At 38.8% G+C, this 27,627-nt stretch overlaps 1 protein-coding gene across 3 annotated transcripts; it reads right to left on the bottom strand.

The window, feature by feature from the left end:
- Positions 1-595: 595 nt before the first annotated feature.
- TOLLIP (toll interacting protein) lies at positions 596-25,792 on the bottom strand. Of its 3 annotated transcripts, XM_062494985.1 has the most exons (6): positions 25,659-25,792; positions 18,765-18,914; positions 16,614-16,796; positions 15,432-15,584; positions 13,438-13,528; positions 596-4,059 (listed from the first exon to the last, which is right to left on the bottom strand). In XM_062494985.1, the coding sequence occupies exons 1-6, from the start codon at positions 25,689-25,691 to the stop codon at positions 3,845-3,847; spliced, it is 825 nt and encodes a 274-aa protein (XP_062350969.1). In that variant the 5' UTR covers positions 25,692-25,792; the 3' UTR covers positions 596-3,844. The 3 variants fall into 3 exon arrangements, with proteins under 3 accessions (XP_062350969.1, XP_062350971.1, XP_062350970.1); XM_062494987.1 differs by lacking the exon at positions 16,614-16,796; XM_062494986.1 differs by lacking the exon at positions 18,765-18,914.
- Between the last annotated feature and the right edge of the window lie 1,835 nt (positions 25,793-27,627).

Below are 27,627 nucleotides of genomic sequence, written 5' to 3'. Positions count from 1 at the left end.
GCAGTTGGTTAATAATTAGAATTATCATGAGCATGGTGATGTTGTTAAGTGAGAAAGAGGGCTGCAGGTACCTTTGCCATCACAGTACTAGAAGATGCTATGCAAACCATATTTTTCAAATTCATTTATCATATATTAGCAGATAAAGCCAGCTCTTTCTGTAGTTAGAATAACACAGATGGTCCATGTCATAAATCTTGGACACCACCCTCCATCCTTCACACTGCATCATTCCCTCCATACCCACACACTGTTCTTCCCTCCTCCCTCACCCTCCAATGCTGTCCTTCAAACAATGCAGCCTCACTACTGCCTTCTTCTGTCCTCCAGACCTGCAACACCATAATATTTCCTTGAGAAAGTAGCCCCTAGAAGAGTCAGAAAGAGGGACCTACCTGTAGAAGAGTTATCCAAATACTTTTGAGCATTTACTGTTACTGTTCCCAGCAGAAGGTCACACTAAGAACCAGTGTAATTTGCCAACCAATGTGCAACACTGAATAAAAGACGGTTACCGATTCTTGAATTTTAGATCGGTCTATAGACAAAGACTCACATTGTGGTGTTCTCCAACAGAGACATAATACACTTTCACTCAGATGATGCATTTATTAAATTAGAATGAAAAAGTTAATGTAGTTTAGAGTGCAAGAAACACATTTGGACACTGGACCTCAATACAGAGAAACAATGTCTTCAGAATAATTACAGCAAAAAACATCCTCTGTACGGTATTACATTATCAACCAAACAGGCAATAACGTTTATAGGGGAGAAAAAAACCCATTCAGTACCATCAGCAGATGCAAAGAGCATTAGAGAAGTTGCAAGGATCTAGCTAGACAAAAAAATCTTCCTACCTTTAGCAAATTGAGGCTCTTGGAAGGACTTGAACTATACTGAGAGCACTAACTTTTAGCAGATGCCTTATACAGCTGGCTTTGGCTCCAAGCTGCTGGAAGCTGTTGAGCAGAGGAGCAGCATCAAACACCCTATTACCCCATTAGCATTTTCTCAAAAGCTACAATCATGACTGATGATTTGGTTTATATTAAAAAAAACCCCAGACTTTCAGTTCCAATACCTTAATTTCACAGACCCTAAAATAAGTAAACACTCCCTGCCTTTTTTCACCTCTCTCCAATTTCAACCTAATAACAAACAGCTTAACTGGAAGGATATGTATGCTGAAAAGCTGAGTAGGCTGATGGTTTTGTTCTTCTTAACAAGAGAAAGTAGCACATATTGATGTAAGAGTTTAATCTCTAATGCTTAATTAAAAGACAAAAAAGTCCACAGAACAATATTTAAGTATAGCGTAAGATAATGAAATCCATCTACTGGCCATACTGCTCCTACATATCCTATTTCCAACTCATATTTGTACCCTGTTTTGCATAACATTTGCCTAGGAAAAAAAATACACACTAAAAATTTATCTAAGAACAGGAGTCTCCCTCAGAGGGCCAGAGCCCAGTTTATGAATAAACCTGGCTAGCTTAACTTTTGCACTTACCCCTTCCGGCAGCTAGGACTGAAAGGTGGTTTTGTTCTATACTTGAAATGGAGCTTTAATAGGATGCAGTACAATTTACCAGCCATTAAGTTGAACCATGACCACTTGCTTTTATGAAAAGCTGCATTATGAATCCCACCATTTTAATATAAAAATTTAAATATGTACATTTTCCCTGAATTGTTCCATCCCTAGCAATTCATGGTATCTGTGTAAGAGTTAGAGCACAGGACTCTTCCTGGAGGTATCTAAGCATTAAATCTTTACCAACATTCATCCTTTAGGGTCATGATGTCACAAAACACTGCTGCTATAAAGACCAAATGCCTCTACACCTACTCAATCACAAAATTTACCATGATTGTAGGAAAGGGGCAAGTTTCTTGAAGAACACCCATTTAACTTTAGAAAACAAAAGTGCAGCAATTCTACATCTACAGCACACAACTATAGCCTTGAATGTAATTATTCAAAATCCAATTGGAGGACGTTTAAAGACACTTATGTTTTCAATGGGAAATTTAAGATGTTAAGGGATTAGTAACAAAACTTAAAACTGTACATTATGAAAACAGCTTTAAAAAGTCAGAAACTGGGGTGATTTTTGGTGCTGTATTTTAAAAGTTTCAGTATTACTTTTAATGACTAAAAAAATAAAATATTCATGCTCTGCTGCCAGTGCTACCTAAAGGCTACTTGAATGTAGGGGACGGGGGATAAAATCAGCTTTCCATCAGATAAAAAAGAAAATATTTTAAGCATAGGACATGAAATAAAGTATGAGGAAGAAGAGAATATGGGTCATCGCTCCCTATTCCAAACCTGGCTTTAATGTTCTCATGAATCACTTAAGAGCCTAGATTTCAAGTGTACATTCATTTCAACTCTTGAAAATATGAAGGTCTATGGCTATTGTAGAAAGTATTTGAAATCAAATATTAAAGAGACAAAACAGCAACATTGCACATCACTGGAAAAATAAATTGGTGCATACTATTTAAAGTGCATTACTTTACAAAAAACAGACACCGCAGAAATTCATCTAACAGATGTAACTGGTGCATAACTGTATGATTCTGCAGCTCCAAAATCAACTCTTACTTGAAAAAATTACACAAACAATAAATACAAACACCTCCTCTGAGGATCAGACTGTAACTCAGATATGTTAAATTGTCTCTCACAAAGAATCTTATTTCCATCTGCATCAAATAATAATAAACTGACTGCAGCAGCTGTAGTCTTAACAAGTCACTGAGTAATTCATAATGCCATTCTAAGGCCATGAAGCTACTTTTCGTGCTTATTTCTTATTACAGGAAATATACAATCATTTTCCCACTAATGTAAAGCAATAACTTTGCTGAAACAGGTATAAAGAAAGAAGCTTTATAATCAGATCATAGATATCTGTTTTTTCAATGCAAGACAACATCTTAAATAATTGTTTACGGCTTCAATAATTTTCCAGGTGTAAGTATCTTTCCTTCTGCACTTATCCTTTGAAATAGCCATGGGAATGCAGAAGTAGTAGTGAAGAGTGCAATTAACTGTGGGAGCACATTAGGGCCTAGCCTCATTCTATGCTACAGCAATACATACTGTAAGAGTTAAAGTTACCTCCTAAGATTTTAACAATTCATTAACAATAGTATGTGGGAGAACAAAGCCCCAAATGCACACCAGAAAATATATTGCTTTGGTGCCCAATGACTAGATTGAACAGAAGATGCCCATTACAAATACCAACAGCACAATTTAAGAAATTTAGCTTATTAAATTAAAAATCTTCCATCTAAAAGATGTGACTATATGACTGTAATAACTAAACACCACAGGATAAGAAAGGGTCTAATTTCTGGCAAAAATAGGCTGCTCACTGAAACCTAAATACTTTTAACAAAACAGTTGTGTTTAAATAGCAAACCTTCCATGGAAAGATTCTTTTTTCCCAATCTCACCAACATAGTAAATCGTGTACTGCATAGAGTTACTTTGTAAGAGCAAGTTTATGAAAAGGGGGAGAGAATGAAACAAAGCATTATTCCCCACCCCATGAGAATATAGCCACACAGGGCACAGCTGATAGTAAAGATGCTTTACTGCTCTATTGTAGGATGTAAGCTAAATTGAGTATGTACAGACTGAGAAAGAAAGAAAGAAAGAAAGAAAGAGAAGATCCAATTGTCCAAGGAGAAAAGGGGTATAATCTGTCACACACGATGCACTAACAGAAAGCTGTTGGGAAATTCTTCCTCTAGCTAAATCCCTGTCTTGGCAAGTAAAAATAAGTGGCATCGAGACAGGGACTATGCAGGAAGTGGGCATCTATGACTCTTCAGCCATCTGAAGTAAGGAGTTGATAGCTGCATCCTTGTTCCCCCTCTGAGCTTCTAACACTGAGCGGATTACTTCCCTGTCCATGTTGGGAAACATGTCCTGGATAGATTTCAGGTCCTCTTCATTACACAGGTGCTGAGGGTTGACCGCAGGAGGTGGTATTGCCACTGGTACCATGCCTGGATTACAGACTGCAGGCATCCCTACAGATTAAAAACAGAAGAAAGAAAGCCACAAAACATACATGAGTGGGGAGGGGCATGCGGGGGGGGGGGGGGGGGGGGGGAATAAAAAGAAACAAACAAACCCACAACAAAAACCCCCAGTGATCCTGAAGAAAGCAGCTCATGGCTTGTCCCAACCCACCAAGTTCAGCATTTATTTATTTTAACATGCATTTCAGAGGAGGAAGAAGATTGCAGAGATTATACCTACACTGGTACAACTGGAAAATATTTTCTGAAAGAGGTTCTCTCCCCAAGGTTATATTCCAGAAGTTATAAACTACAGTATGGCAACAGGTACTGTTCAAAATGAGGCACAACCTGCATTAAACACATTCACACATAATTCACTAACCAAACACTGAGTTCACCAGAGAAAACTGTGGTTGGTTTTCCCCACCTCACATGTATTAATGTTGTGATGAAAAAATGGTTTTACAGCCGCAATATACATAGCTGATATTTAGAAAAACAATGAATGCAATCTCCAGCGTATTCAAAGGAAAGCACAGTACTTTGGTCCACTAGGAGACTGGACCATACAAATAAACAATTTTTAGCAGATCTTTTTCCTGGCTAAAGTTCCATCCAGCCTGCAAAGTCACTATGTGGCAAAAGAGCAACACCTCTAGGGACACACACTACTTTGCTCATCTCTCTTCCAGAAAGGACAAAATTCATCTGGCCTGTCATTTTTTGTTAACTTCTTGTATATCCATGTAAAATGAAGCACTGGTAGTTTACAGAGTTTTAGAAAATTAGTTTTCCTCTTCCTGTTAAAAAAAAATTACTAGACAAAATCCCTTATTCATCGCATGAGAACTTTTATCATTAAGCACAGAATAACTGCTGAAAACACTACCTTTTTAAGTACAAAACTGAAAACACATAATAGTACGTACTACAGTCTTTTGTTATCACTTCTGAAAATTGTTTATTTCACTTCTCTATGTAGTTTCACATCCTTGATTATCTTAGTCACACTTCTTTATGTTTTAGCTTCTGCAGGTCTCCAGCAGAATTTCTAAGGTAGAGTAAAGAGAACTATATGCAGCTAGACAGAAACAAATTCTAGTATTGGTTCTCTACTTGCTTTCAAGCATTAATGCACTATTTCAAAGATTATTCACCTGATATTTTTATAGAGCAGTCTACAAGAATTCAAAGATCTTCATGTACAGTAATGACCAAATTGAGAAACTGTCAGCAAATATTAGTTAAGACTATTCTTTACATATACTTTAACACCAGACTTACCATATAATTTTATTTTCCTTTTATTACGAGATCATTCTGCAACCTGTGGCAGTCAGAGTGGCTTAGAAAACTGCTAAGAGTCTTTGTTTTGACAAGCTGTCTTAGTCACCTCACTTACTTTTTCAAGAAACCTGATGCACCTCACCAAAGAGGTGCATTAGATTCAACTTTTTTCATTAGATGAATAATCACCTATTTTTTTTTTAAATAAAAGCTGTTCATCAGCTTTTTAAAACAGATATTAAACCACAAGATTACCTTTATTATATCAGAGTATCATATGAGAGAAAGAATGCTTAGAAAGTAGCATATTCCAAATGCAGCTGAGAAGGCGATATACACTGACCACACTGTTCTTTCTTATGTATTGAAATATCTATGAATTTTAATAAACAGGCTTTTCCTACACAACCATACAACTTCCTCCTAAAGTTTACCTAGTTACATGTTTTGTTTAAAGCAGCTCATTCTAGTCTTCCTGGGTTTTAATCATTCTACACAATAGAGAAAATGGCTACTTCAAAAATGTTTTTTAAAGAAACTTCACCTTGCTATCCTCTAGTCCTCTGAAAGCAAGATTTCCTTCACCTATTATGGTCTCACATTCCAACTAGGTTTTCCTGAACTACCTTACATACTTATATCTTTATTTTCATTTAATTATATGATTCCAGGTTTTCTGCTTCTTTAAAATAAATAATGTCGGCTTCTTTTACACATTTGATCTTCAAAAGCCTTGTTACTCAACCTCCTAACCAGTTTAGATTTAACATATAATTTAATACTTTCACATCCCAATATATGGGAGATCCACCAATTTTTGTCAGAAACATACTTTACTGCGTTACTTCATACTTATTAGGATTCCCTGAGTGTTGCGTTTGGGTTTTTTTCATTTGGCACACATTTTCTTTGAACATCTAACTTCTTTTACACAGTTTTTAGTTTGCCTGTTTGCTTTCTATGACCTTAATTACTTCTCTAAGTTAAACAAAGGATGAACCATTTGCATAATCACCATTATACATCTTCAAATAAGATCTCTTTTTGAGAACCATCTTTCATATATTACTCAGGAGTAGATCAGAAGCTGCTTCTCTTCCACTGAATTCTGACTAACTGCTCAAAAGTCGTAACAATAAAGCATATGTATAACCTATATGATTTTCAAGAGTACCTCTTTGCAGCCCCATCTCTCTTAACATAATGACTGAAGTACTTATGTGATTGAAAATATTACAATTACATCATACTACTTCTACACAGACCTAACATCTAAAAACAGAGCAAAGAGCAGTTTCAATACCTATCTTGTCTCTTTAAGATTTTCTTCACTCTAACTATTTAGTCAGAGACATCTATACTCACTCTAATGTGTACAAATGCTTCAGTATCCCAGTGACTTGCTTTTTCTGTCAGCATAAAAACACTACATTATAACTCACATTCAAATCTGGATGAGTTAAACATCAACTCTAGCTGACCAGGTACTCTAAGTGAATATAGTTTGACTGTGAGCACTGCACCAGGATTTTACCTCATACACTCTTCTCTATTTCTTTCCTCATCTTGGACTCCTGTCCTATCCGAAGGGATTAACTACTGATTTGTAAACACCTCCCTATTTATCTATGTTCTCCAATTTTAATTTTAAAATTCCCCTTTTAATAATCTTAAGTTTTATTAGCAGAAAAAAAGGAACCTAGAAGCTTTAAGTCTAACACACAGGCTGAATCTACTCAAAAAGGTTCATACTGAGTCATAATCTCATAAATTTGTCATCTGCACACTGGAACCATATTTCTGCCCAGCCATCTCCATCACACCTCTACCACAGGTATCTGTCACCTTTAATGCACCACCCTAAACCTTGGCTCTACAGCTTTTTATGGCCTTTGGACCACAGTCCCTGGAATTCTGTCTGGCACTTTGTGTTTGAGCACAAGGCCCATCAGATACCCTGGAGGCAAATCACTGTGCAGTCCTCACCAACACTGTAAATACACTTCACCCAATTACCCAGCAGCATTTTGCACTGCCTCTTCTAGAGCTTTGACAAACCTCAACTCATTCCTCACACTGCCTACAAACTATGTAGGCATTTAAAGGGGGCATGAGAATATGTGCGGCCTCAAAAAAATAAAAGTTGCAAAAGTACCTGAAAGAACTGAGCAATACAAATTGTGTTTTACTTCTAACATAAACTTCCCAATATTTTTTACTAAGTCATCAACACCCTAAGATTACCCATCAATCAGCCTAAACAGTGTATTAAATGTCCATACAGGAGGTCAGTTTAAAGTATTAATCTAAATTAAACATGAGGTTCTTTACTCAAGTACCACAGTATCCTACAGCTTACCAATACTGTTTCAGTGTCTTAGCAGTATCAAAATAAAATCAAAACTAGAACACAGTTTTCCTTACTGCTTTCACCAAAAACAGGTAATTATGAAGCCAGACATCTGGACAGACAGTACTCAAAAAGCATTTCCAATATAAATAATCAATTTAAGACATAAGAAATTTCTTGACTGTACTGTTTCTCACAAAAGATTTTCAAAACCCATTTTCTCAGCTCTTATAGTTTTAGCTTATGCTGTCTACAACTAGACTGCACACAAATGGAGCAAGTATCACAGATTTTTAATAAATACCTCCATGATAAATGCTAACTTTTCATGAAACTCAACATTCAAGCTATACAAATACCAATTTAAGAGTACTTTGGGTTTTTCCACACTCAGACTAAAAGCATCCATAATTTCTGATTTACAAAATAGTAAGTAAGACTCAAGCATAAACCCAAAGAACTATGCACTGAAATTTAGCAAACAGATACATATATGCAGTCATTAGAGAAAGTTATAATAAGCTATAGCTTCCAAGTTAACAATGTTTAGTAAAAAGCTGCTTTAAGTTTAAAAAACCTCATATCACTGACAGGTGAAAACTGGAACTAAACAATGTAAGAATGCACTATCAGTGGAATTGAGGACTCCAGTGTTACTCTAAGATATTAGGTACATGTTATAAATCAGAAGAATGGAGCACTGTTTTCCAATTCAGTGAAATAGCAATGGCAAACATGCTGGCATAAGCAGCGACATTCCAATACATCAAACAATAGCAAGTCAACTGCTACAAGCAGCAATGAAAGCATCAAAGCAGAATTAACAGAGAAAACTTCTTCCAACTGCATACAAGGCATTACACACTTGTCATTTTATTTTTGTTTTCAGTCAAGTGCCCTATGTTTAATTTCTTAACTCATTATTATTCTGTCCCATGCACAGACTCTCAGAGAAAACTCCGGAACCTTCTCAGCATGAATTCTTTCATTTAAATGAAGAAACTGGTAACCCTTCTCTAATAAACAAAATATATCTTAATGACATTTGCTCCAGGAAAAAACTCACTACTGAAATATATATGCCATCTCATTTTTTAAAATGTTGCTTCTTTGCAACCTACTAGAAAAATTAAGTGTATGAAACAACAGAAAAATGCTAAAATTCCACTGCTCTGAATAAACCAAATATGTTGTGACAACCACAACAGTTTTATCTACGGCATCTTCCCGAAATTCATGGCATCAAGAACTGACATCATATCTCACAAGAAGTCATTCTAAAATTTTCTGAATATATTTGATTGAAGACCCATGCTTTTATCAAAGACAGCAGTGTCACAGCATCTTTGCACAATTCCAAATCAAAAGCGTCACAGTAAAGGAAGTCTAAAATGAAGGAAAATTGATTTCCTGTAACATGCTTTGCCTTTAGAGTTCTAGTCAGGTACTTAACTTGACATGGATCTAAAACAGAAGTGCATGAAAAATATGGACTGAGGAAAAAAGTGTCACTTTTTAAAAAGAAAGCTTATTTGAAGATTAATTAAGGAAATTAAGACTAAGGCAATTAGCAGGTTGTCTTCTCAATGTCATTGCAAAACTCAAATTTTTGCTTTCCCATTTACCAAAAGTTGTGACATTACTTGCTTCTCCACTAATCTTGCAGTAGCCAAACAATTGCAAAAATTATGTTTCTCTTCTAGAAAACCAGTATTAGCACCTAGCATAGCTCAGTGACTTACAACAGCTTCAGAAGAATATCGTAACATCACATTATATTGATCAACACTGCTACCAGCAGTTTAACCATTACAGCTCAAAGCTAAGCAGATGCCTTTAAAGACTTTCCAACAGGTTAGAGAGACTTTAATTGCAGAAGACGCAATAAATTTTTCTACTGTGACAAGCAAGTGGCAATACCTTGTGACACAGTCTGCTGTAACAAATAAAGCTGTTTAGGTGAGTTCATGCAAAGACTCTTGAGTCAGTGAGGATGGGAGTGCAAAAAGAGCTTGGAAACTTACCCAGAGCAAAGTACTCAAGCCCTAAAGACCGGTGAAAATGAAGGGACAAGGGGAAAGGAATAAGACATGGGAAAGAAATATTAATCTATTTTTAAAAGGACAGTAATTATTTACCTTCCAAAGATGAAAGTAGGATAAAATGAGGCAGTTGGACAAAACCTAAACTACCCAATACTAAAAAATGAAATGCTGCCAGGATCCAGACTCTCAACTAATTTGCTTCAGCACCCTGAACAAGTTTCCTAAATATGTTGTTTATGCAGAAATAGCAATCAGGGGAAATGTTGCCAAAATAACTAAGCCACCAGGTGTTTGCAGCAAGGATTGTATTTTACACACCACAAAGGACAACATACATACATGGTTTTCTGAATAAATACCAGTAACGTCACAAGCTAACCCATGATTCTCAGTAAGGACACCTAAAGGGGCAACGTACATACACACACAACCTTGCCTCAATGAAAAGTGATATTCTTGACTCCAACATGACCCAGAAACACACAGGTTTTTAATATACTTTCAACATGGGAGTTTATAAAATATGTAAAAGCAAGTTTCTTATTTATCCCATGAATATTTAGCTTATAAGAAATATAGCTTGCTTATTGAACTAACATTTGTAGCTCACTGTCTCTGGTACTGTTCACTACAAGAAGATACTGCAAGCACCAGTGTATCAACATATTCTACAGTTTAAATTAAGTAATCTTAAGAAAAAGAAACAGGAAGAGGTGGTAGATAAACTCAACTTCTATAACAACAGGACTGACAAGTTCCAATTTTTGCATACTCAATCCTTAGATACATCAACTATGGCAGCTATAGCTTATAAGTAACAGCTAGTGCTCTTGTCAGAAGTTTTCAATTTTAAAAAAACTGCAATTAATTACCACGGTGCAAGAATATACTAAGGCCATTTCATAACACAGTTCCATCTACCACCAAACGTGAGGAAATGAGCATTATTTGTGTTCATCTGCTTACCACAGTGGCTACCTGCTTGTTTCTAGTGTTTACTTCAGCTTGTATGACAGAATGTTTGAGTAATAGCTGCTCCAGCATTAATTAGAAGGCTAGTTAATAAGAAAGTTAGTCTTGAACAGAAGTTTACTGTTACAGAAAAACAGCCTGGCCTTTGTGACACACCTAAATTTGACTTAACCATCTCTCTTTAAAGCACAGTTACTTTGAACAGTTAACAAGTAGCTGTTAAAACTGTCTGGATAAACATTTTAGTCCACCCACTCTATTTCCATCTGAGATAAGGCTTCTTCTCTGACAGCATTCTACAGCAGAATCCCACTCATTTCAAATACAATAAACTATTCAATGATACTTTTCCACTCTTCAGAAGGAAATGCAGAACTTGTTTACTGACTACATTAAATTAGCTGCACAGGTAAAAAAACCTTAACTAAAAACATGCAAAGCAGGAGCATACTGACGTCCATTACCCTTCCTGAAGCAGTCTCAAAAGGAAGAGAGCAAATATTGTACAGTGCTGCAAAGGAAATGTGCAAACAAGAGAGGGCCCAGAAGATGCAAACAGTTTAGTTGTGCAAGGAAGGTCAGCATTTCGCATACACCTTTCTGAGTTTACAGAATTCAGAAGGAGCATCTAGTTCAGTATACAGAAAGTATTTCAGAAAACTCCAAGATGTCTTCTGAGATGCACTGTTGTCTCCTTTTATAATTTGAAACTACTTTTATTAAGCCATTAAATGTATGAAACAGCAGAAGTATTCTACAGCCAAGTCGCTTTCCAATTCCAAACCTAAATATCCAACTTGTTATTATGAGTGGGTCATTGATTAGTAAGTCAAAGCTTTAGAACTCACACTGCTTTGGGAAATTTTGATGATGTCCACATAAATTCTAGAATGGCAAACACAGAAAGAGTAAAAAATACCAAATGTAGGTCATAGGTGGCTAGTAAAAAGTTTAGCATTTACTAAGTCAAGGAAGTACACTCAACTACAGTCAGGGGTAGAACTTCACGATGCTTTAAAAATATGTCACAGATGCTGGAAGAATTTTGATTATGGAAGAGTATTATAGCAGCAATTAAAACAAACATTCTGGATCTTGGTAAAAGGGCAATGCTCCACCATACAGACTCCAAATTCTTAGCTGCTAAAATGTCAGACATTACTATTACTTGCAAATTCTTAATTATTTCTTAGCTTTTCCAAATAGAAAATATTCTCAAGATAAATAATTTACAGAACATCATGATTTGAAGATCCAGCACTTTGCATAGCAAGTTTGAAGGTCTTCCGTAGATTTTATCTTCTATAAGTTTATGTCTAGTTTTAATTATACATTAAACTAATCTCTGCTTCATTTCTTCTCTTTATACCCTGGCACAGAAATTTTGTAATATGAATATTCTTATTTTAATCGATTCAAGAAATTTGCTAGCATTTTCTATCAGATCTTATAACTATAAACAAGATGACTGTGTCTGAAGTTCACTACAGAAGGTCTGCTTTACCACAACAGAATCACCCTTCAGAATGTACACTCCAGTTCAAAGCACTTCACTGGCAAGACTTAAAATATGACAATTAAGCTACAGAGATTAAAAGAACACTTAAAATGAAGCGAATTGCATGTTTTCATCAGGGAATAAAGCATGCAGCCCAACTTTTCCATATTTTGCTCTAACTTCCCTCTGCAGAAATGGAACAGGAGGTATGATTCCTAACTTACATATCCAGTCTTCTGTTGATGGGGTTTGTTTTTACAGTGAATGGAATTCTAAATTCAGTCATCTTCTAGTCTTACAAAAGAAAAATAAAATACATGTGTCTGTTGTGTCACTCCTTAGCACTTCAATTATGTCCCACACACTCTATCACTCATTCATAAACTCGCACACAAAGTTAAAAATATGTGAATTCATCTCTTACTTTCCCTGAAAAGTACACACACTACTGGATAGCCATAGAATAAACTGGAGGATTTAACAGCTGTAAGTGAAACACATACTCAACTGAACTTATCAGTTTCCTAAGCAGGACAAATTCAAACTTACTTACATACTTTCAACTTTTCATCTTGGACAGAAAAATTACCAAGTACATGTTAACATATCATTCTCTACAAATCCAAAACTCTTTGAACCAACCAAAACCACTGACAATATTTGCTGTAGTTTATGTAAATACATCAAAAGGAGCTATCTCAGAGCTCCCTAACATTTTTCATTCTCTGAGCTGTGAATACTTCACATGGTGCGTAGCAAATTTCTTTCCAACAAAGCATCTTCAAAAACCACAGAAAATTTAATCCTGTTGTGGGCTACAGAAGCTGCGGTTCTCACAGCACAATTCATCTGGGACACTTTCTCAAGTGCAAACAGCTTCAGACATGACTTGCCACCATTTAAGTAAGCACAACCCAAGAGTGCAACCTGCTAGATAGCTATTCAGTGACCTGATCAAAGTATAAAATAAATACTCATAAAGAGAAGCCTTCACAACTTGACAGACATTTTAATCCACTTAATCAAACATATGCAGCTCTATTAAATGGGGTACAAGACTGAGGAAAGACCTGTACTTAATTGGTTTCCTCTTCTCATAAAAATATATAAGGCTAAGGAAAAACTGTTTATAGCTTCCTTTACATTCTGAAAAAAAAAGGAGTAATTTGGTATTTATTTCTGCAACACCCTTCATCTGGAAGGTTCACAGTCTTCAAGGAGAGAAAACATACCTGCTATAGGCACATATCCAACTCCCTGCTGATATACAGTGGGCATCAGGACCACTGGCTGGGGCTGCATCATCATGGCAGCTGGCAAAGACTTGACAGAAAAAGCACAGATTAGAACTCAGGAAACAGCCAAAAAATGCCAGCAATTGAAAGTGTCTGCAAACAAGTCATCACATTGTAAATCCACATTCAGTAGTGCAATATAACTATGCTGAATGCTAATCTATATTAAGCAAAATCTCTGGCAAACTAACTGAACTACCATCTTTGAAACTGCAATTAATTTGCCTGTGAATCAATAAAAACACATCATGTGAAATTTGCCTTTCACAGGAGTGATTAAATGTTGCTATCAAAATGCATTATTTTAAAATACAGGTTAAATCAGCTTTCTTGTCTTAGTCTTGTGAAATGAATATACAAAATACTCATCATAAATTAAATATTAGACAAAACCTGATTTTTATTCTTAGTTTCAATTTTAAAAGCAGTATATTGCTCCTTGAAGCAAATTTTAGTTTAAGTCAATTATTTTTGAGGTAAAACAGTGCTTTAAACAAAATATTAAATTAACTCCATTTCCTTTTACTACCACAATTACTTCAGTTATATTTCAGTTCAGTTTGATCCTTGAAAATACTGAATATTATGAACAGTACATTCACAGGGAGACAGTTTTCAAGGTTAATTATAAACTGTTTTCTCCTCAGGGTAATGAAACAACTGTTCAGATCTGGGGCAGAATGTGAATTTCAAACAGCAGGGAATATCTGTTCCCAGCTGTGCACTTAACAGCAGCTTGGAACTTCTGATGACATACAAGTAGGAAGCATTCAGGGCTGCATGTGCTGCATGTTATCCAACAGCTACTTGAAACAAAGGTGAGACATGAGAACACTCCAGGAACTGCTAAACAAACCAGCGTAAGTCTGCAGTTCATGACCAGAAGCACCAAATGAACAAGAAATGAAGCCAAAAAACAGCATCATCTAAAAGAGCATTCAAACTACCCAAGAAACACCTAAGACAGAGAAGAGTTTCCACTATTCTGCTTTTAAACCGACATGAATTTTTAAAGATTTAGGGAGGGAAAGTTATTGTTAGATTCCACAAAGCTTTTTAAAAGTTATTATTATTAAAATAGAAATTACAATGGACTACTTAGCTGACGGTTTCTTTTTTATATGTAGATTAGCACAGTGTTAAGGAAACTTTCCTGTCTGACCATCCAGGAGCCGCTCTGGCACCCACTCCAGTCTGTAACTGCTGGGACAAAGGCCCTTTCAGAGTGGGTGGCTCCAGTGATCCCTGGGTGCTCCTCTTGGCTCCCTGCACACCCCACACTCACAGCCAGACAGGGTTTCCTTACCAGCTCAGCTCTGGGTTTCCCATGGCAGTGCCTCAAACATCTGGATCCTTAGAATTATGTAATCATGGTGCAGTAACACAGAAACAGCTCGAGCTGGGGTTTCCAGGGAGAGCCCCTGAAGAAAGGAATCCCAGAGCTTTTCCACCCTCACAGTCTGTGCACCCAGACAGTCTGGGGTCTTCCTGCTGACTGCTCCTGCTGCATCCCAGTGTCCGGTCCCCTGGCCAGTGCCACAGGTCCCTGTGCTCTTGGCTGTGCAAAGGGCCAGCACCAGGTCATGGTTCCCTTTCCTGGGGCTCTCACCATGTCCCCCAGCCAGGGCACAACATGCAACTCTCACTGCAGCTGCATACCCAGTACCTGCTCTCAGTGTAATCCTCAACAACAGGAATAAGCTGAATTTAGGAAACTGCAAAACAAGATAAATACCCATTTGCTACCTCACCACAAAGTATTTATTCTCTTTACAAATATTTTTGACTGCTATTCCCAGAACTAGGTATAATTATTTTAAATGCTAACACACACAAACCCAGTATGGTACAAGATATCTACTTCAGTCTAAAATATCTCCCTCCCACTGCTTAAGAAGCTTCTCTCCCTTCCCACCCCAAACTCAGCTTACCGTGTATGACATAACCAGATTAATCATTCCTTCCTTGTCATCACCTTGCCTTCCACTCAAGCTATACCATTCATCCTCCACATTTCCTTGTTTCAGAGACTCAGGAATTGTAATGTGTGTCCAAGCAATGCGGTCGTCCATTGAAAAGGCTCTCTGAAAAGTAGTTTGAAAAATATTATCAAATCAATTGTTCTGAAAAAAAACCCCAAACTTAAAATTATCCTTGACTAACACTTCAGTTTTATGATATTAACTTCATTAATTTCATTCCCTTTGAAACTACTGAAGTGTCAATAAATACTTTTAAGTGGTATTATAGACTGATTGCAGATATTTAATAGCAAGAAATTGAAAACCTGAAGCAGAACACTCTAGAAATACAGTATCCTAATATCATCATAGGCTGTGTGAATCTCATGACATCACATCAGAGGCCATCACATAAAACATAAACAGCTTTGTTTTTTACTATGGTAGGCTCTACAGCAGACAGAAGTTCTGATCTACCCCCTGATTGCAGCAATGAAACAGACACTTGAACCAATCAGCTAAGCCCTTAAAGCAGCATCCAAAAGCCTCGCTTGTGTAATGATCGCACATCTGCTGCATTGTCACACTTTATTATACACAGTGAGAAAGGCAGCAAAAAAAGGCAAACCATGACTTTAGCCTTAGCTGTAGCCTCTTAGTTTCTCCTAATAAATCCTAGTTACTAGACAGAGTCTGTATTTGACAGTTTTATTCTCAAGAATTCCAAACTTGGGAAAGTTTCCAAGCTCTTCCCAGGTTAGAATAGCACCGAAGAATTTTCAAGTAAAACAGCATTGTACAACAGGCTATTTTTAATAGGGACAGTGAAGGACATAAAGCTGCAGGGCATTTTGATAGCCAAGAGGAGATTAAATAGCACTCAGAGATCTTTTGCTTCTCTTCCTTCGCAGGCAAGCCTGCTAATGCCCCTTTATCAGCTGCCAAAGATAAGTAACAATTCTGACATTCTGGGGGAAGACCAATGCCTTGTGAATTTCTGCTTTTGGAATTCTGAAAAATTTTTGCCATCTCCCAGAGAACACGACTAAGGAACTGTCTGTGCTAACTCATTCCTTTTTTGCAAGGTTTCACCCGAACCTCAGTCCAAATCAGAGATGGGGAGGTGTAGAAAAAATAAATAGCAGTTCTGACCTCATCAAATATCTCTAGATAAAAGGAGTCCACACCCGGGGGAACAGTGCACTGAATCACTTTGTTCCAGCGGGGGTTCTTGGCTCCATTATGTGCTGTTGGAGTTTCATACACAGCGTATCCCAGGCGTATTCGACAATACGGATCCATGCGTGTCATCCCGTAATTCTTTGCCAGTTTGGCCTAAAAAGAAAAGAAACCCAGAAAGTATATAATACTGACATTAACTTGAGAAGTTAATTACTATTAGTTCACAGTAAGAAACAAATATTGAACAAAGAACTACACTAAATTCTGGGAGAGAGAAGAGTTAAAAAAACAAACAGCATTCAGATTAAAATATAAACCAGTAACCCCTTAAGTGTCTGGGAGACCTTGAAAAGGGAACATCTTTTTAACCTATTTGTTACAGAAAATAAACATCTTCATTGTAGCTAAAATAAATTACTTCATACCAAAGTAAAAATGATTACAAGGACATGGTAACAAGTTCACTTTTTCCCTGGGTGCCTGATCTCCAACACACAATCACAAGCATAGTGTCATAGGTAGCCTGTCCTCCTTCACAATAAATTCTTTTAAAGAATGAAAATCCTTTACTTTCAAGAATATCAATAATTTCAAAATCCACTACTTTCAAGAATATCACACAATCCAAAAGCACAATCTGCAAAAGCACTTCAGTTTAGGTAAACTAGTCATAGCAGACTATATGTTTCAAAGTGATTAAACACTTATTTCAGCATGCGTATTTAAAGTACTTAATTCAGTGGACAACTTAAGGCCGCACATTACTATAAATGCTGTATAGAATCAGAAAGATCTGACAAACTTCTGCTGCAACATCAGAAGACTAGAACAAAACGAGGCGATGACAGTCCTGAACACAACACTGAGTACTGCTGTACAGCTGTGCCCAAGTAGCAGTTGGGCTTTTTGGACGTGTTGTTTCTTTGACCTGTACTAAGCAGCCCATGATTCTTTTTAAAGTAAGACAAGTGACAAACCATGGTGCCCCAGGGCATCTCCCACCTACAGGATGGGAGGTTGAGGCCAGTGCACTATTTAACATTTATCACAAGGGCTGCACCTCAGGCTTGGAAAGCCCTTTTCTCCTTCCGGGAACATGATGGTTCCTCAATTCATACCTTAGAGCTGGTGAGAAAGGTCTCAAACTGTTTCTTGTAAATATGGACTTTAAAATAAAAGTAAGAAACTTGGCATCCAAACTAAGCATTATCTGTACTCTCAATTTGTGGGATTAGAAGGTTTATCAAACCTTCATCCAAAAAAGGGCGATAATCAGCTGTGCTTAGACAAACTCACCACCATCCTTATATGTCTGCAAGGAAAAAAAAGCAGCAAATTACCTCCCCAGAAACTTCTTCTGGTCTTCCATCAGTTTATTAGCAACAGAATTAAGGGATACTGTTTGACATATTTTATCAACACATATGCAAATACAGTACACTTCAATCAGATTTTCATCTTCTATAGATTAACTATACCACAGCAAGTCTCCTATCCAGAATGCCACATGTCTCAATATGCAGCCAAGACTGCATAGCACTCCTGCATGAATTCCTAGACAGATAGAGAAGAGTATCTCTTGTCTGTTGTACTGCCATTCAGAAGGCTCCTGACAGGCTAAGAGAAGTGTACAGACAGGAATCTCCAAGTTCAACAAAGGAAACACAATATATATGACAATAAGACTTTGAGCCAACTGGCTGGAGAAGAGCTTTGAGGAGAAGGACGTGGAACAATACAAAAGGGAACTGCAATTTCCTATAATATTCTCAAAATTACTAACGTCTTCCAACATTGAGCACAGGAACTACCAGAAGCCTCTGAACAACAATTTTCAGAGAAACCGGCTCACTGCAAAAAACCCCATACATTTATTTGATTATGTGCTATAATAGCAAGGCTTACAGGAAATCACTGCACCAGGCAGCAATGAAACATGAAACTGGACAAAATGCTGACGTACAGAAAAATGAAGCTACAAAACCTTTAAGAATTGCTACCTATTTACAAGTAATTTAGTAACTCAAATTCCAATACAAAATCTTTTCATGTCCACCAATTTTAAAAATTGCATTAATTGTTTAAAATTACTTAGTTGTACAAAGATGGCATAATTTATACCTGTACTACAGTAATACTGAGTCTTCCTACTGTGCCCATTGCTCCTCCATACTGTAGCTGCTGAGCTGCCTGGGCATCCAGCTGGATTTGCTGCTGCTGTTGGGTTGGGGTAATGCGAAGAAAATCTTGAGGAAGCTCACCAACAAATACCTTAAAAAAGAAAAGAGAGGGGGAAAAAAGAAGACTTTAAACTTTTATAATGGGAAAGAGATGAACATAAGTCAAAGTGTAACAAATTAAGGAGAATTTAGTCTTTTTTTGACAGCATGAACAAAGAACTAACTAAATTACAAAACTGCCAACTCATGTAGCATGCTTTTTCAAGAAACAATAATTTCCAGCATAAGCCTCTGCAAAAAAATAGGACAGACAGCCAAAGCTGCTCTGCAACTAAACATTTAAGTAGCCCATACAAGAGTCAGAACCACCAAGTTCTACAACACATTCATGTATGATATATGATGGCATCCAGTTCTTTCACTTATTCATCACCCACGTTATGTCCAATTGTTCCTGTGCCAAGACACAGCACAGTGCTCGCATCTGAAAGTTCACTTACACAGACACCATCAACACAGATTGTAAAACAGGATTCCTATGGACCAAATCCTGCAACACAATAAAGATGTCCTAATGTTCTCCCAGTGTTAAACACAGCCAGCCTGCAACTAACCTTGGTGACAAAATCCCACCACATTCAAAACAACAATGTGGGAATTAAAAATCTGTTCTAGCACGAGAATGAGCCAGGACAAAAAGTAGTAGTAGAGAACTTCTGTCACAAGAGCCAATATGAATCAGCATTGCTCATGGATTTTTCTGCTAGTTTTACAGTATAAAGGGAAAGTTTCTACCCATTACTTCTCAATTCAACAACTCAGGTTGTTTATCAGCTTTAAATCCTCAGTGAACATTATCAATTCAAATACATTTAGAGAGATTGTCATTTTAAAATAACAAATACCTACAATAAAATTTAAAAGGCAAAAAATGTGTCATAGAAAAATTATAATTATGCTATGTTCATTTCTGCTGTCTATAGAGTGGATTACATAGATTAATACAGAATTGTCTACCTCATCAAGACAAATGACAACGCAATTTCTCATGTTGCAATCCCCAGCAAGATTGCTCAATCATCTATCTGGCAGATGCATGCCTACAGAACATAATTTAAGAAGCTAACAGGCCTTGAGGACATAGCTTTCAAGATTACACAGCATCTACATGTCAACATTGCATGCTGGAGACAGAAATTACAACTCTTGCCAAATCACAAGTATGACTATTTTGTATGATTATCTGAGAGACTAAGGATCCTGGCAACACCAAGTGTCACATGCCAAAAAGGAAGTTTATCTGAAAAGTTCAGGAGGAAACACTGAATGCCTGCTGCTAGGCTACTGGGAAGCAGAGTAAAAAGGGAATCAGTTTTACTTACAAGCACCTTAAAATTTTACGATTAAAAATTTAAGCAGCTGAAGTTTTAAGAAATGGAAACAAAAAATGGGCAGAGAGGGAAAAAAACTAAGCTAGAAGTTAATATAAAAGAAAGTTTATTTAAGTTTGGCTGGCAATGAGACATGATGTTGTAATAGTCTTCTCACTGAAATACATGTAATTTTAAAATACAACATAATCCAAGATTTGAAATGGCCCCAGAATTTGGAAGGAAATGGCATCTACAACACAGCAGGTTGCCCTCCAACCCTGGTCCTCCAGAAATTTTCAAATCTGGTATTATTAGCACCTCTAGGAATAGACATCATAAACATTTCCCATAGTCAGAAGTGATGGCTGCACACTTGAAATCCCATCTCCATATTATGCAAGCTCCCTCTGCTAAACTTCAGAAAACAGGATAGCCTCTTCTGTCTCCATCTGCACATGGATACTGGAACACTTAAGTCATTCACAACATAAGTCTAATAATAGCTTTTGCAATTTTATTTCATAAAAGTCAGCCAATATCTGCTCCAAAATAAAATAAACAAACTAGTCTGTGTACTGCAGTCCAAAGGGGGAAAAGTCCACAAAGGAGACTGAAGTTTTCTTACAGCAGCTAAGCTGATTCTAGCCTCTTAACCATACTCTTATCCTAGAACTGCAGAGCTGACATACATAGAAACTAAAACCATCTAATGTTAACTAAGTTCTCAAAAGATCTGAGTGGTAAACCCCTCCAAAATGGAAAGGGGAACAGGAGATGCACACACTCATATATTCAGTTCTGACTAAGATTTGGTTCACAAGTACTGGCAATATAGCCTGTAAAATATCTAGGAGCGGTGCTTATTGAAGAAAATACACTAGTCAGTATATTCTTATGCTAATTATCAGCTGATTCCATATTGATGGAGACAAATCAGTACCGTGCAATCTTTCTATCTTTAAAGAAAACAGGTCAATTTACATCTTCCTCAAAGCATTTAAAAGCAGGCATGCAATTGCCACCTCCCAACCTGAATTAAAAATACAAAGTTACATAACCAGAATTCAACCACAATTTTTATTTTAAAAGCAAGGAAAGCACACATGACAAGGTTGTGTCACTGATCCTACTCCTCAATCACTTTGAAACAAATTAACTTCTCTCTACTACAATGGCACTTCAGAAACAATGTGAAATTCAAACGTGTTCTGTCACTAGCTAGAGAACAAAAAATTAATTCCATTTTGCAACAGGACAGGGATGGGACTACAATTCAGAAGACAAATTAAAAATAAATCTGCTTATAATCACTTTCTAATACACTTTACTGACAGCATTGCATCTCAATACTATGGATTACCTAGAAATAGAATAATATTGGCCCTCCCATGTGCTACAACCATGTAAGTAGCAAGTAGTTGTAAGTAGTTTTGTGGATCTTCAAGGTAGAATGCTGCAGGTATAAAAACTGCATCTCAACTTCTTCAAACTGAAGATGGTGTGATATTCTACAGCTATTTGATGCAACTGAGGATGGGGTTGTCTCAGTCTCACCTTCCTGCTTCTTATGCAACATGAAATGGTGCCAGAGAGTTGTAAAGTGGGTCAGTATAAAAGACTGACCAGAATAAACAAGGGTTGGAGGTAAAGGGAATGGGAGGTAAGTTGTCAGAACCCTCAACTCACTGATTCTGCAAGTACTGGTACCTGTGTAAGGGAGGGAAATGGACACAGAGCCAAGAATAGCCACAAATGCCCTGACTTACAGAAACATTTGCCCAGACACAATACACTCAGGGAACCATAATTAAAGTTTCCACACTAGCAATTACCAAGGAAGTCTAACATGAAACTTCTTCAAAACATCAAAGAGCTTTAAACATCCAACTCCTCAAAAATTTCTGACCATTCTCCTTTATTTGATTTTACTTTTTTTAAGAAAGAAAAAGTGAATGACAGAATTTTGAACTATTATTCTATGCTTTACATACTGAAGAAAAAAACTGGTACCAAATAGGAAGCATCCAGAGATTCTGAAAGAGCTGAAATTTGTTCAAGGCTGCTCTTTAACATCTTTGAAAGGTCACAGAGATTAGAGAAACTCCCCTATAACTGGAGAAAGACAAATCTCATACCCAGCATTCCAATGGGCAAGAAGAATGATCTGACTAGCCACAGACAGGTCAGCTTCACCTCAGTTACTAAGAAATTCACAGAGCAAGCACTTCTGGAAGACATTCCTTGACACAGGAAGGAATAAAAGCCAAACAGAGATTAGGAATAGCCAGCCTTTACCAAGGCCTTAAGGGAATAAAAAGCTGATGAGCCATCAGCCTTCTGCAAAACAAGAATATATGACTGAGGAAAGTGCAGAAGGTATCAAAGCTGGATCATTACAATCTGAATGGGGGGAGTACTGGATGGATGAAAAACTGACTGAGGCACTAAGCTCAGAAGCTGAAGTTCAGTGGTTAACGACACTGAAGGTTGGTTAAAAGTGAAGCTGCTCAGAGGTCTGTACGGAAACTAACTTATATGTCTAATATTATTCCTCAGTAACAAAAGGCATCCTTATCAGTTTTGAAGATGACATTAAATTCTGGGAGGAATGACTGGTATACTTGAGGACAGGACCAACTAGAGGGATGGAAGAATTAACTGGCAGGAATCTCATGAAATTCAATGAGGGCAAAGACCTGTACTTTGGCCAGAAAAATGCCTGGCACCAGTACAGACTGGAGAACAACTGGCAGGATTGCCTGTGCCTCTACAGAGGAGGAGAGCAAGCAAAGCATGGATGAGCAGAGGACTCTTACAGCAATGAATTCTAACAGAAAACTGCACTGGATTAACAAGAATCCAGCCAGTGGGCTGAGAAAAGGAAACAATTGCTGGACCACACTTGGAACACTGCAATGGTTTGGGGCCCAGCAATACATGAAAAATTATGTACTTCAGGGAGCCCAGCAAAGATCTACCAAGAAGGCCTGTGAAAAGGGCTGGAGCACTCATGAGGCCAGGCTGAGGATTTGTTCAGAACAGAAGAAAGATAGAATACCCTTTATAACAGCTTTCTGGTATCTGCAAGGAAGTCATCAAGAAAACACACCCAGGTTCTCTTCTGAGATTCAACACAAAGAGAAAGGAGATCTCAATTGTTAACCTGAAATGGAGCAGATTTCACATGAAGAAAAGGAGGGGGTACAAATACCTGCAAAGTATGGCAGGAATTACGGTATATAAACATGAGTTAAAAACTAAAGACAGAATGAGTGTCCATATGACATCTGTGTCTACGCCTGGAGAAGTGAAGGCTCTGGGGAGACCACAGAGCACCTTCCAGTCCCTGAAGGAGCCTACAAGAAAGCTGGAAAGAGACTTTTGACAAGATCCTGTGAAGTTTTGAAGAGTCTCAAGAAAAAAACTCATCAGTGCCAGTAGTCATCAGACCGGTGATTATTAGGGGAATTAGGAGCAGAAGTCTATGCAGTCCTAGGTTGACACTTAATCTAATTTTGAAGGACCTGATGTATTTGTCAGCATGGTGGATAATCATGGAGAATAACCATGGAGAGTTATTTTGGGTATGACTGGCTAGATAAGGAATCACAAATACAAAGTTTTGGTGTCTCAGTCTTAATCTAAAGCCTGGTCAAACTGTTCATCAATACTCTCAGTTGTAAAAGGTATTGCTTGGCAGTCCTCGCATATTCAGCTATAGTTTAGATTTAAAAAGCTGTTTTGTTCATAAAAGATTACAAATGTGAAAATATGCTAAGTCCATAACATCCTGAAAAGGGCCAGAGATATTTATATTCTAGCAGAGTATTTACAGTAGCAGACAGGATGAATGCTGTTTCATCTGAAAAACTAAACAGCAATAAGAAATTTTAATTATGCACCAAGTAAGCAGTGTCACAAATTAGTAAGTACAGGTATAAGACTGGCAACAGCCCACTTTAGTTTCTTACCCACATGCAACAACCTTGAATATTTTCTTGCTTGTTCAAAGAAAAAGACTGAACTGTTCTCTCCAGCAGTAAAGAAAAAAGTGGTTCCCAATCCTTTAGCACCATTTAGTGGCTATTCATTTGTAATGCAGTTGTGTATATAGAAACTAGTAGAATTTTATCTTCCTCTCTGAAGAGAATTAAGAAAGGCTAGAACTTACTATATCAACACCCTCAGCTCTGACTGCCTGCTTAATATTGCATAATTTATTCATTCATTTGAAAACATTCAAAATTCTGAAGTGGGTAAGGAAGAAAAGCATGTATAACAATGTTAGCAACACATTAAAAAATAAAATAAAAAAACAACCAAAACCTGAAGCCCAGAAAGCCAAAGTTGCATGAGATAAATTATCATATGCCTTTTGTCAGGCTTCAATCAAGTTTAGGAAACTAAAAGATTGCCAAGAGATTATACAGGAGTGCCTGGGAAATTCTAGAACAAGACATCTAGAAGAGTAACATTCAAGAAGGACCAGGCAGTCATGATAAATAAAACACATAAGGCACTTCAAGGAATAAAATTGACTACCATATCATATTACTGTCATAAGAGGAGTTTTTCAAGATTAGGAGTAATTCACCTTACTGTTCTTTCTACAAGGCTGCATAAATTTTTTAGAAAGATGTTTCTTCATAATAAAATACAGCAGTGCAAATTTATTGTTTTTTAAAAGCCCTCATTTTACCATATATAGATATATGACAATATCATATTGTCAATGACCACCAGATCCTCTCAGACAAGAGGAACAGACTGGAACATCTGTAGAAAGCTGATGTTGCAACACCTCACACGTAGAATAACCCGAGGTGAGGAATGATTATCCCTGGGCAAAACCAGACAGTAACATATTCCCAATAAACTGTTAGCACCACCTCCCAGAAGGCTGGTAAATTGGTTTTACGACGGCTCAGCTCCCGTCCCACACGCACGCCTACATCCTACACTGGATGTGCCGTTCCAGCTTTCAGGCGGCCGCTCCACGGACAGCGGCCTGACCGTGCCCCGAGCACAGGGAGCTGCCGTCTGCTTCCAAGCTAAAGAGGTTTAGCTCCGGGTCAGTGTAAGCATTTCGCTCCTTGGAAAGGCCTCTGGACAAAGAACGGGCAGAACGGGCCCCTCTCAAGGACTCCGAGCAGTCAGGAGGGACTTTCCCCTCCCCTTTCTCAAAGCCTCTTCACAGGCGGGGAACCGGGAGACAAGGCAGACTTCCCTCTCCCGCATCCCAGCAGCCTGAAGGAGAGGGCTTTTCCTCTCACCCCTCCGGCGCGGCCGCAGCTGGGGAAGGGTGAGAGACACGGAGCCTCTCTCCCACAGCGGCGCTGGCAGAGGCCGGGCGGGCCCATCGGGGTCCCCAAGCTTCGGGCCTCGCCCGCCCAGCGCGGCGAGCGCTAACAGCAGATACCCCTGAGCAGGCCCCGCGGCAGCGCCGCGCCCGCAGCACTCACCGGGCCCCGCTGGGTGGTGACGGTGGTCGCCATGGCGCCTCGCCGGGGCCGCGGTCGAGACCCTTCCTCCTCCTCCTCCTCCTCCCGTCCCGCCAGGCCGCCGATGCCGCTCCCAAACCCAATCCCGGTCCCGGTCCCGGTCCCGCCGCCCGTCACTCAGCGTCAACCCCGCACCACCTGACCCGCTCGGGCCCGCCCCCAGGGCAGCGCAGCGGCGCCCTCTTGCGCATGCGCCCATGCACGCACCGGGCGGGGCGGGGAGCCGTCCTGCGCGTGCGCTGTCCCGCGCTGCGGCCGCCGCAGCGGAGCGCGGCGCTGAGGGGACGTCTCGGCCGGTAGGGGGCGTCGCTGCGCTGCGGCGGAGGCGGGGCGGGTGCTATGCCTCAGGCCGCCATCTTGGGCCGGGGGCGCTCCCCGGTCCCCTCCGCGAGCCGTGGGGGCCGTGTGAGAAAGGAGCGACTCACTGCCGGGCCTGGCCCCAGTGGTGCCCCAGAGCCTGCTGATCAAGCGCAGCCCTTTTCGGGAGAACAAAAGCAGCTTTAATATTCATCCGAGTGCTGCTTCGGGAGATAAGATCTGATTATTTCAAAGCCTATTTAAATAACTGTTTCCCGTTGTTAGGGCTGTTTCCTGTTGTCAGGATCTGCTGCACAATTTTAGCCCTTAATTAAAATTCTAGCGCAGATTTCGGCAGCTGGAAATAGAACAGGGCAATTAGGAATGCTCCAAATATAGCACCAGCTTTTTAAATTTTTTTTTTTTGGCTCCACTCTCTAACATCTTCTTGCAGTGGGACCAGCCTCATGTTTTTTTACCTCATAGAATTGTATCACGTTGTGGGGTTGTAATGAGCCTTAAACCTTAAAGGTCATCTGATTCCAGATCCCTGGCATGGACGCCTCCCACTAGACAAAGGTGTTCGGAGCTCCATCCAGCCTGCCAGAGGTGCGGCATCCACAGCTTCTCTGAGCAACCTGTTCCAGTGCCTCGCCATCCCCTCAGTAAAGAATTTCTTACTGATATCTACAATAAATTTCCATTCTTCCAATTTGGATGCATTAGTCCCTGTCCTGTCATTACAGCTCCTTATGAGGAGTCCCTCTCCAGCTTCCCTGCAGGCCCCCTTCAGATACCTGAATGTTGCCATTAGGTCTCCTCACAACATTCTCTTGCCTAGGCTGAACAGCTCCCACTTTCTCAACCTGTCTTTGTAGGGCAGGTGTTTCAGTCCCCTTATTAATTTCATGACCTCTCGTGACTTGCTCCAACAGTTCCATGTCCTTCTTATGCTGGGGACACCAGAGGTGTGCAGTACTCCAGGTGGGGTCTCACAAGAGTGGACTAAAGGGTCAGAATCAATTCCTCACCCTTCTGGCCACACTCCTTTTGACGCGGCCCAGGACACGGCTGGCTTTGCACACGCTGCTGGCTCATGTTCAGTTTGTCATCAACCATTACCCCTAAGTCTTCCTCTGCAGGTAGAAAGTCTTGATGTCATGAGGACAGGATGGAAGGAAAAGGGTGTTAACAAGCTTCATCGGTATTCTTACACCTGTAACCACACAAGCTACGAAATTACTCTGGGGTGAGTCATGAGCATTACAGTTCTACTCACCATGGATTTCATTCCAAGATCTCCTCTAATCACAATAATTTCAAAGAGATCCCATAGAAAGCATTATTAACTATATGAAATTTGTTTCATCAGAAAAAGCAAACAGTAATAATAACTCAGAAATTCTTGAGATCTGTTTTCCCCGTACAGAGATGCACAGTAACTAAAGTGAGCATTGTCCCTTCCTGACGGTGCTGCCGCTTTCTAACTTCATTTTTTATTTTCCTATTTTATTACTTTTCTCAGGAAGCCCGCATAGAATCTAATAACTTACCTTTATTCGCCATTTTAAGCCGTTCTGAGCATTTTTTTCAAGGATTTGTTGTTCGACCAGCTTTCCCCGGCCCTTGAATC

The sequence above is a fragment of the Cinclus cinclus genome, chromosome 6 (genome assembly GCF_963662255.1).
Source record: "Cinclus cinclus chromosome 6, bCinCin1.1, whole genome shotgun sequence".
Classification (NCBI taxonomy): Eukaryota; Metazoa; Chordata; class Aves; order Passeriformes; family Cinclidae; genus Cinclus; species Cinclus cinclus.
Note: the sequence above shows the minus strand (reverse complement) of the source record. Positions and strands in the feature narration are given on the sequence as shown.

Bases quoted from the DNA above. Each gene is read 5' to 3' on its own strand.
- TOLLIP (XM_062494985.1), bottom strand. From the start codon at position 25,691: ATGGCGACCACCGTCACCACCCAGCGGGGCCCG. The intron at 16,797-18,764 runs GTATAAATTATG...TTTTCTTTTTAG, and splicing joins TCAGTATTACTGTAGTACAG to GCCAAACTGGCAAAGAATTA. The intron at 13,529-15,431 runs GTAAGCTGAGTT...TTTTCTGTCAAG, and splicing joins ATCTGGTTATGTCATACACG to TCTTTGCCAGCTGCCATGAT.